The sequence below is a fragment of the Mandrillus leucophaeus genome, unplaced genomic scaffold (genome assembly GCF_000951045.1).
Source record: "Mandrillus leucophaeus isolate KB7577 unplaced genomic scaffold, Mleu.le_1.0 Scaffold1203, whole genome shotgun sequence".
Classification (NCBI taxonomy): Eukaryota; Metazoa; Chordata; class Mammalia; order Primates; family Cercopithecidae; genus Mandrillus; species Mandrillus leucophaeus.
The window spans coordinates 30,338-40,765 of record NW_012100355.1 but is presented as its reverse complement, the minus strand read 5'-3'; the positions used below and the strand labels follow the sequence as shown (position 1 = coordinate 40,765).

The window sequence follows — 10,428 nt, the reverse complement described above, 5'->3', positions numbered from 1 at the left end:
CCTGCAGAAGGGGAGAAAATATTTGCAAACTGCGTCTGACAAAGGTCTGATTTCCAGAATCTATAAGGAACTTAAACAATTCAGCAAGCAAAAAAACCAAATAATCCCATTGAAAAGTGGGCAAAGGACATGAACAGACACTTCTCAAAAGAAGACATAAAGTTGGCCAACAAACGCATGAGAAAATGCTCAACATCACTAATCATTAGAGACGTGCAAATCAAAACCACAATGAGACAGCATCTCAAGCCAGTCAGAATGGCAATTATTAAAAAGTAAAAAAATAACAGATGTTGTTGAGGCTTTGGAGAAAAGAAAATGCTTATCCATTGTTAGTGGGAATGCAAATGAGATCGTCCCCTGTGGAAAGCAGTTTGGAGATTTCTCAAAGAACAAAAAACAGAATTATCATTGGACCCAGCAATCCCATCACTGGGTATATACCCAAAAGAAAATAAATGTCCTACCAAAAAGACACCTGCACTCAAATGTTTGTTGAACCACTATTCACAATAGCAAAGACATGGAATCAATCCAAGTGCCCATCAGCAGTGTATTGGATAAAGAATATGGGGTACATATACACCATGGAATACTACACAGCCATAAAAAGTGAAATTGTGGCCTTTGCAGCAACATGAATGCATTTGGAATCCATTATCCTAAGCTAATTAATGCAGAAACAGAAAACCAAACATCACATGTGCCCACCCATAATGGGGAGCTACACAGTGGGTATACACAGACACTGGGGGGTTACTAGACAGGGGAGGGAAGGGGGCAAGGGCTGAAAAACTACCTATCAGGTTCTATGTTCACCACCTGGGTGGTGGGATCGTTAGAAGGCCAAACCTCAGCATCACGCAATATACTCATGTAAAAAACCTGCATAGGTATCCCCTGAATCCAAACAAAAACCCAGTCTTTCTCTTTCCAAAACCCCAAAGCAAACTTATCAAAAAAACTTTCCAAGGAAAACACAATCCCTAGACAAACAGCTATATTTTCAGCAGAGCAGATGCCAGCCGGGAAGACACAGAGCTAGTTGCCTTCAACACCGACAGCCAGCCCCAGGCTGCTCAGAAAAGGCCACTGGGCAAGGAGAGGCGGGGACCTGGACCCTTGGGTCCCATTGGCCTCTCTGTCAGAGGCTTTGCCCCTGGCCCTGGCTTCCGAGAGGCTGTTTTCCTGGAGAAGGCCACAGCGGTTCTTCTCAGAAACGTTCTCCCTTTAATGATTCAGCACGCATGCTGAGCGGGGTGCCGGTGGCATGAGTGAGATTGGACATGGCAAACCTTTAATGCCAGCGGGAAAGCTTCATAAAGTGACATTCGGCCTGAGCTGCAGCCTCTGCAGCTTAATGGTGCACCTCGAGGTGGCTGCTGGTGACCCCATTTGTTCGGCAGCAGGCAGGCCAACCGTCCGGACCCTCTTCTGGTTGGGGTGGGCCACTGAGATGTCATAGATTGGAGGCATCTGGGGGCCCTGGCTCTTTGAGGGGCACTCTGGGGTGGGTTGTGCCCTTGCCATCAGCCTCAGGGAAAAGAGTACTGGATTTGGAGTCTGGAGAGCTCCTGGCAGCTTCCTGCCTCCCCCACTTTCCAGCAGTTTGCTCTGGGGTGAGATTCCTTGGGGTCCTGAGCCTGTTTCCTCACTCATTGGGTGCAGTTAAGAGCTACACACTTTTTATATGCGTGTCCTTTCTGCACAGTGACACCCACAGCCTTGGGGACAGCAGCCACCTACAGCCTCTGCACCATCTGGTACCCGCACCTGCAAGTCCAGGTACAGGATGTCACTGCGAGGTGTCACTCACTCACTCATTCATTCAGCATGTTTTTGCTGGGTAGGTGCATGGTACAGGCCTGATCTGGCAATGGGGCTTCTGAGTGAGTCTCCGGCCGGCAGGCTGCACTTGTTGCTGAGCTTTCTGGACTCTGGGACCTGGATGCAGCATCCCAGTTTCAGCCCTCAAGGGCACCTTGTCTTGACCCCCTTTCTTCTCCTTGCCCCCTCTCTCCCTGCCTCCATCTTTTCCTTCTCCTCCTGTCCCTTTCTTCAGTAACTTTTGAGTCCCTCCTATGTGCCAGGTGCTATTCTAGGCACTGGGAGGGGGGAGGGGTGGCCTAGCAGCAAACAAAACAGACAAGTCCCCACTGTCCCTGCTACCAGGAGGGGCCCAGGATTGGGTGGCCCAGGGCCTCACATAGCAGTTCTAGAGTCTGGGCCCAGGGAACGCCACACTTTAAGCAGTGTGGGCCTGTGCTGACCTGCCGTCTTTTCTTGGCTCTCTTTGTCTGTCTTCCATAATTCACCAACCCCCCAGGCTGACCAGGAGCTCTACAAGCCCAGATGTCCGTGACTTGTGCGCACTAGAGAATGGGGCGTCGCCGTGGAGGGCGAGCCTTTCAGACTTGGGGATGCTTGTGGGCTGATATGGGGACTTGAGGGAGCGTAGACCTCATATCTCTCTCTGGAGATGTGATTCTGTGGGTCAGTGGAGGAGCCCAGTAGTTCTCTCTGATGCATGGTCCCCAGATCACAGCCCGGGAAACATGTGGTGCTGGAGTCTGTTGAGATCGAATCCTAGCCTGCCACTGTGACTGTGTGGGCTTGGGCAAGCACCAATAATTATGGACTGTCTGTGATTTCACCATATTTTGAAGCTAAGAGGTGAGCCCGCTACCCTTCCCTGGATGCTGGCAGAAGACATGAAATTCCCGGAGCAGAGACAGCTGTTGTTGTTACTTGCCACCCAGCAGGCAGCCCAAGCTTCATGGTCCTCATGGGTCCCCTCTGCCTCTAAACCCCATGGCTGTGATACTGAGAGGCCCAGGTGGATGCTGCATATGTAGGGGGTCTGTGTCCCAGCCAGGGACCCCATCTGAGGAACCCTGTCTTGCCGAGTGGACTACAAGCACACCTGCCTGGCCTTTGCCCTTGAGGGGGACATTATCTTTATTACACTGGAGTCCAAACAAGCCTGCCTCTGGCGTGGAGGGAGACAGCCTCTATCTTCCAAGTTGTTCACTATTCAAACATTCTTGGAAAGACAGTCTGGAGCAAACACTATAAATGGCTATATCCAAGATGAGCAGAACCACCAGCGACCCAGGGGACTGGGTCTCAGGAGCAAATGACTCAGCCCTGCTGAGCTTGTTCCCTTGTCTGTAGGAGGGGACATAATTGTGGTGTTCACCCCAGAAGGTCACTCCATTACCTGCTCCATTAGCCCCTCTAGTCCCTGCCCCCCACCCTTGCCCATCCAGGAGTGGGGATGGGGAAGCTGGAGGAAGGAGCAGGGCTTTGCAGACTTGGGCGATTCCATCAATTTCTTGTCCTTTTGTAAACCCTCCTGCCTGTTTGGGGCTGGCTGCTGCTCTAGCCCTGGTGAGCCAGGGCCCGTGCTTCTGGTGCTGCACCCTGGCCTCCTAAGGTGCCCCTGGCTCAACAACCCTTCTCCAGTGTGACAGATGACTACAGAGTGACCCTCCCAGCTGCTCACAGAGCTGACAGCTGAGAGGCTTGCAGAAATGCCTTTTCTGTTTCATTGTCTATCGCTTATGTACAGCAATCTAAATTTCTAGCTGTTAATGAAAGATTATAGATGTATTAAAAATGTCCCCAAAACCTCTCTTCTTTGCACTTGGATTGTTAAATTCCCAACCTCCATTTTCAGGTTTTAATGAACAGCACAGGGTACTTCATTGGCATGTTGGCCTTGCATGTAGTACCCTCTCTCATCCCGTCTTGGGGGAAGCTCTTAGAACAGGTGTTTGGGTGGAGGGTCCTAAGGTCCCGACAGGGCTGATGGGCTCCCATGAGCCTCCTCTGGAGGGTGACAGGGGTTGCTTTGCAGGCGCTGCTGCCCGGTGGGGGCTCGGAGAGACACTTGACCTCGTCAGAGTTTGTGTGATCGGGTCCTTGTCCTTAGGGGCTGGGGTTGCAAGCCGGCCATGCCAGGAGCGTTTTTGTCAGCCTTCTGGTGCTCCACTTGCAGTTTGGCAAGCTGCTACCACCTGAGCTGTGCTTCCTGGCTGAGGACATTTTGCAAACAATAGCTTCCCTTAGGCAGGGAGCCATTCAGTGTGGATCATGGTGCACTGCGCTTTCTCTATGAAATTAGAATGATCATAGAAGTAACAAAGCAATAGTATCAGCTTCAGCTCATTTCATTCCATGAACCTTTGCAGAGCACCTATGATGTGCTGGGCACCTTGCTGAGTGCCTGAGATCTGAAGAGCCTTGTGGCAAGATGTGGGTGGGTTTAGCTTCTAAGGTCTACATAGGTTAAAAAAAAATTGCATACTAAAAATCACTCTGAACTTGCTGCCAGATCTCGATGTGGGCCCTTGGAAGTGCAGGGCCTGGGGATTTCCTCCTTCATTCCTCTTTGTATTTCGGCTGTGGCTTCCCTGCAGAAGGACAGTGGAGACCAACGTCTAGTTTGGACAGGAGTCACAGCTGTGAGGGAAGCTAATACAGGGATGGCTCTTATTTTCCCCACCCTGCAGCCCCGAGCCTACGCAGTTGAGTTCTTAGAAGTTACATTTCCATATGAGGCTAAAGGCTTATCCAGGCAGCAAAGTTAAGGAGAGAGTGGGGAGAGTTAGAATAGGTTTCGGTGCTCTGGGGGAAGAGACATTTTGGGAGGGGGAATTAGAATGAAGATTCAGAGTCTCGCAAAGAGAGTGGAGCTAGACACAGCTTCTGGGCTACACAGAGAGGCATTTGGCCCCACCCTGGGGTTGGGAAGACTTCCAGGAGGAGACGCATGCTGCTTCCTAAGGGTCACATTTCCCATTTAGGAGGATAATGAATAGATCTGGAGCAAGAATGAAAGGAAATAAACATCTAGGTACATTTGGGTGCCTGGTCTGCTGTAGATGAACACCCAACTGTGAATGCTATGTCCTCAGTGCCTAGCAAAACACAATTGCCTAATATTTGTGGAATGAATGAAAGACCATGAATTATTTTCTACTTTGAGAAGAAGACTTTAACTCTCCTTTCCTGAATCCAGTGGTTCTTAAGCACTGTCAGCATCTGGGGTGTCAGGGCTACCAGGAGAAAGCCCAGCAGAGGCAGCTGCGGGAGCAAGGAGCAGTGGAACACGGAGAATGTCTGCTGGGGGCTCCTGAGCCTGGCCATAGCTGCGTGCCAGCCTCCTTGTCTGCAACAAGGCTGCAGGTGAGCAGAAAAGTGAGATTGACTGCCACTGGGCAGCTGCCCACCACAGGTCCGGCCCAAAGCCTCTCACACCCTAAGCAGCATATTTTGCCCCATCACCCCAGGGGACATCTGGCAATACTTGGAGACATTTTGGTTGTTACAAGGGGTAGGCTTCGGGGTTAGAGGTGAGAGATGTTGTTAAACATTCTACCATGCACGGGTGGCCCACCCCCGCCACCTGACATGAAAGAGATTTGTCCCACCCAAGATATCAATAGTGACGAGGCTGAGGATGCTGCACCAATGCTGCCTAGGGTGTGAGAGGCTTTGGGCCGGACCCGTGGTGGGCAGCTACCCAGTGGCAGTCAATCTCACTTTTCTGCTCACCCGCAGCCTTGTTGCAGGCAAGGAGGCCAGCAGGCAGCCATGGGCAGGCTCAGAAACCCCCAGCAGTCTCCATGTTCCCCTGCCCCTTGCTCCTGCAGCTGCCTCTGCTGGGCTTTTTCCTGGTAGCCCTGACACCCCAGATGCTGACAGACTGCAGGGAGGCCCCGTCATGCCTGGTTAGAGACCCTGTCCTGGGCTCTGAGAATTCAGTGCTTGGCCTCAGAAAGCAGTTTGCTCCTTTTTCTCTCACATTCCCCAGTCGCAGCCTGGCCTGAGGCCCTAGGAGTAGGGGAAAGCCGGGTAATCCGCAGGGCGAAGCGTTCATGTCCCACTCTGCTTATGCTCTTTTGATTGTTGCCCAGCACAGATGATCAAGTCCAGGGTAGCCACAGTCAGGCCAGGGTTTGTGCCCTCCCTAGGTCTCCCCGACTCTCAGGACTTGCTCTCCCTCAGCTCTGAGGACAACATGGCCTTGTGGAGCAGGAACGAGGGAAGGGAGAGAGGGTGGAATGTCCCCCGTCCTGCCGCTGGATGCTCCAGCCACTACGTGGATGCACCACACATACTGTCTCCACCGCTGGACTTCTCTGGCCCCCTCCCCCGGATAACACCACTCCAAGTCCTATCCGTGCTTCAAGCTCCCTCCAGAGCCCTCCAACCCCCAGCCCATGCTCAATCTCCCTTGCCATCCTGTGGCACTAATGGGGCGCATTGCAAGGTTACTTCAGATGGCCTCTCCCTGGAAGCACCGCCTCCTTAACCAGCTGCAAGCGGCGGGATGGCAGAGCCACGTGCCCCTCCCAGAGACTCACACGTGCAGTGAGTATAATGTGTTGAAGACGTTCTGCACGCCAGGCCCCCTGCCAAGTGCTCTGCCTGTGTGGTCACAACAGTCTCATGAGTGATGATGCTGTCATCTTGACTGTTTTCCATAGCGGCTGGGGAAATCAGCGACTTGCAGAGTCGTGGGCTGGTGCTTTGACAGAGAGGCGAGGGGAGAGAGGGATTACCCTGTTCCCGCGGCACTCGGTCCATTCCCTCGGTTACTCCTTCTCTCGAACATTTATGCAGTAGAGGCGGCCGGGTCCCTTTAAGGCTCCTCCGCGCCTGCGCCTTGGGTTCTCCTGACGCGGCCAAGCCTGATCCTGAGGAGCCAGTGGGGCGCAGGCGCGGCGGCGAGGGGCTGGGTGGCGGTTGATACTGCGGGGGTACTGGGAGGGGTAGGTGAGGGTCGCGAGGCTCCCTGAGCTTCTGAGTGAGCATGGCGCTTTTGGAACGCGGGACGGGCGACCTGCTGCGCCAGGAGCTGGGCCTGTCTCTTATACACATCTAGATGTGTATAAGAGACAGCCTCTGGATGGGAAGTTATGGCGAAGTCCGCCCAGCGTTTCCGAGGTGAGGGCGCCCCGCCCGGCTAGGCGGTCGGTGAAATCTGGGACCCGCGAGCGCACAGCTGGGTTGAGGCGCGGCCTGGCAAGTTTTGTTGGGCGAGGGGTGGTGGGTGCACGGCCGGGACCTGAGTTCCCTGAGCTCGATTCTTCCCCTGCTGCGGCCGCCCGCAGCCCACCTCTGGTGCGCGCTGGGGAAGAAAGTCGCTGGCGGGTGTTCTGTGGCATTGCGGGCGGTGGAGGGACGGAGCAGCTTCGGGGGCATGTCGTCCTATATCCTGTAGAGGACACTCACCCCGGACCCCACCTTCGAGTCCAGAAATCAGTTCCCTCTGCTTGCAAAGTTGGAGTCTTTATTGGCCTCCGGGATTCTGCTCCTGGCGGTGTCTCCAGGCTGGCGATGGGCAAGCCAGGTGTGCCAGGTCCAGGATGCACATGAGGAGCGTTTGTAGCCATCCAACCTCATGACTAGCGGGGCAAGCCTCAAATTAACCGCAGGATTTCCGGAAGGATGGATTGTGGGGTTGGTGTTTGCACTGCAAAGAGTTGCTGTGATTTCCCTGTGTCTGTCTGTCATTTGGCGTCCTTTCACCGAAGAGTTAACCAAGACATTTGGCATGGTTTCCTTGCTTTCCTCTTGTCTTTTGCTGCTACAGCCACTTTCGAAAAGAAGTCTTTTCTTTTCTTTGGGTTACAGTGTTCATCCTTTCTTTGCCGAAAGAATGAATCCCAGTGCGTCACGAAGTTAAAGAAAGATCTGCTGGTAGTGTTTAATCTTTGTTCGGGGCTGATATGCGTTAGTAGCTTTCTTTTTGTTTTTAAATTTTATTAGTAAAATTTCAGCAGTGAACCAGGAGCTGTTTTTTTCTATTCTGAAATGCTAGCTTTAAGATTTCTGAGAACTTTGTGTCAAAGAAATCTTTGAAAAGGTACTGAAGTATACAGAAGAAGTTCACAATTTTAAATGTGCAGGTGGTCCAGGCGCAGTAGAGCACACCTGTAATCCCAGCACTTTGGGACACCAAGGTGGGTAGATCACTTGAGCCCAGGATTTCCAAACCAGCCTGGGCAATGTGGAAAAACCCTATCTCTACTAAAAATACAAAAGTTAGCTGTGTGTGGTGGGATCCCAACCCAGTAGGCTGAGGTGGGAGGATCACCAGAGCCCGGGAGGCTGAGATTGCAGTGAGCCATGATCATGGCATTGCACTCCGACCTGCATGGCAGAGTGAGATCCTGTCTCAAAAACAAAAACAAAACAAAAAACCAAAAGGTAATGAATTTTTACGAAGTAAACCACCGCAGATCAAGAAATAGAACATTACTAGACTGGGGTATATTTGTAGGAGTGGCATTGTTGGTTTTATCATTTATATGAATGATAAACTTTAGTATTACATATTGTTGAACATTTTCCCAAAATGGTTGAACCATTTAACAGGGATATTCTTGTTACCCCACGTCCTTGCTGATGCCTGTCAGTTAAAAATTATTTTGCCATTCTAGTAGGGGTGCAGTAATGTATCAGTGCGGTTTCACTGAGATTGAGTGTCTTTTATTGCCATTTATATGTCCTGTTTTGTGAAGGGCCTGTTAAATCTTTTTATCCCGTTTTCATTGATAAGCTTGTTTTTCTGTTGATTTGTAATACTTTATTCTGGATATGCATCCTTTCTAGGATATATATGTATTGCGTTTCCCTTTTTTCAATCTGTAGCTTGCCTTTTTACTCTTTTAATGGTGTTTTTTCATGACGGAGATACTCTAACTTTTTTTTGTTTGTTTGTTTTTGAGACAGGCTCTCACTCTGTTGCCCAGGCTGGAGTACAGTGGCACAATCACAGTTCACTGCAACCTTGACCTCCTAAGGCTTAGGTGATGCTCCTGCCTCAGCCCCCAAGTAGCTGAGACGTACAGGGGAGCACCTCCACACTCAGCTCTTTTCTGTATTTTTAGTAGAGATGGGGTTTTGCCACGTTGCATAGGCTGGTCTGGAATTCCTAGGCTCAAGTGATACACCTGCCTTGGCCTCCCAAAGTGTTGGGATTATAGGCATGAGCCACTGCACCCGGCCTGAGATTCTTAATTTTAATGAAATTATACTTTATCAATCTTTTCCTTGATGGTTACTGGTTTCTGTGTCCTTTTTAAGGAATCAATGCCTAACCTAAGAGTATGAACACATTTTTCTATGTTAACCTTACAGCAATTTTATTTTAGTTTTTGCATTTTTTTTCCCCCCAGATAGGACCTCACTCTATTGTCCAGGCTAGAGTGCAGTGGCAGGATCTCAGCTCACTGCAACCTCCACCTCCTGGCTCAAGTGATCCTCCCACCTCAGCCACCTGAGTAGCTGCGAGTGTAGGCGTGCGCCACCATGCCTGGCTAATTTTCGTATTTGTAGAGATGGAGATTCAGCATGTTTCCCAGGTTGATCTCGAACTCTTGGGCTCAAGTAATCTGCCCACCTTCAGCCTCCCAGAGTGCTGGGATTACAGGCGTGAGCCACCCCACTTGGCTATGATCACTGTTTACTACATGGATGTGTCTGCTTGATCCAGCACCATTTATTGAAAAGACCATCCTTTTCCTTCTGCATCGTGTGGCACTTTTTTTCATAAATCGAATGACTGTATTGTCATCTGATTTCTGAAATTAGTGTGGGTCTGTTTCTGTTTCTGGACCAACCTGGGTAACATAGTGAGATCCCGTCTCTACAAAAAATAAAAATAATGAATACATGAATAACATTTAAAAAGTAAGTGCATAGAGCCGATGGAGTCATAGGTGATAATTTAAAAATGATTGTCAGTTTCTTGGCTACATACAGGTGTTGGTCATTCAGATGTGTTGGGCGTTCAGGCAAAATGTATTAACTGAATTATGTGTTGTTGAGAATGATTGCTAGATGTTCATTGTGACTTGAATGAGATGTTATTTGAGTCTCACAGAGCTACAGTTTTCACTCTTTTATTTATTTATTTGTCTTTAAAAAATTTTTGCATCTTCCTGTCAAGGCAGTAACTCTTTTATACTGAATTGTTCTTAGGTGTACTTAGTTCGCAGGAAAGCTTTATGGATCACACCGAAATAAGTGTTCAGCCATTGAAAGGGCTCACGTGATGTGATGTAAATAACAGTATTCTACATAATAGTTTGAGGACACATCGACTATATATACATATATATATGTGTATATATATATATGTTTTTTTTTTCTTGAGACCGTGTCTCGCTCTGTCACCCGGGCTAGAGTGCAGTGGTGTGATCCTGGCTCTCTACAGCCTTGACCTCTCAGGCTCAGGCAGTTCTTCCACCTCAGCCTCCTTAGTGGCTGGGTCTACAGGAATGCACCACTATGCCCGGCTAATTTTCTATTTCTTTGTAGACAGGGTTTTCCTGTAGCGCCCAGACTGGTTTCCAATTCCTGGGGTCAAATGGTCCTCCCACCTTGGCATCTCAAAGTGTTGGGATTACAGGC

The 10,428-nt window shown here is 50.1% G+C and overlaps 1 protein-coding gene across 1 annotated transcript in view; it reads left to right on the top strand.

Annotated features, from left to right (window-relative positions):
* Nucleotides 1-7,386, top strand: part of LOC105532221 — a 12,266-nt gene extending 4,880 nt beyond the window's left edge. The window contains exons 6-10 of the mRNA XM_011970313.1: nucleotides 1,712-1,785; nucleotides 5,059-5,190; nucleotides 5,658-5,735; nucleotides 6,198-6,378; nucleotides 6,893-7,386. Of these exons, the coding sequence (XP_011825703.1) occupies nucleotides 1,712-1,785; nucleotides 5,059-5,190; nucleotides 5,658-5,735; nucleotides 6,198-6,378; nucleotides 6,893-7,386 (959 nt within the window). The remainder of the gene's footprint in view (nucleotides 1-1,711; nucleotides 1,786-5,058; nucleotides 5,191-5,657; nucleotides 5,736-6,197; nucleotides 6,379-6,892) is intronic.
* Nucleotides 7,387-10,428: the final 3,042 nt, after the last annotated feature.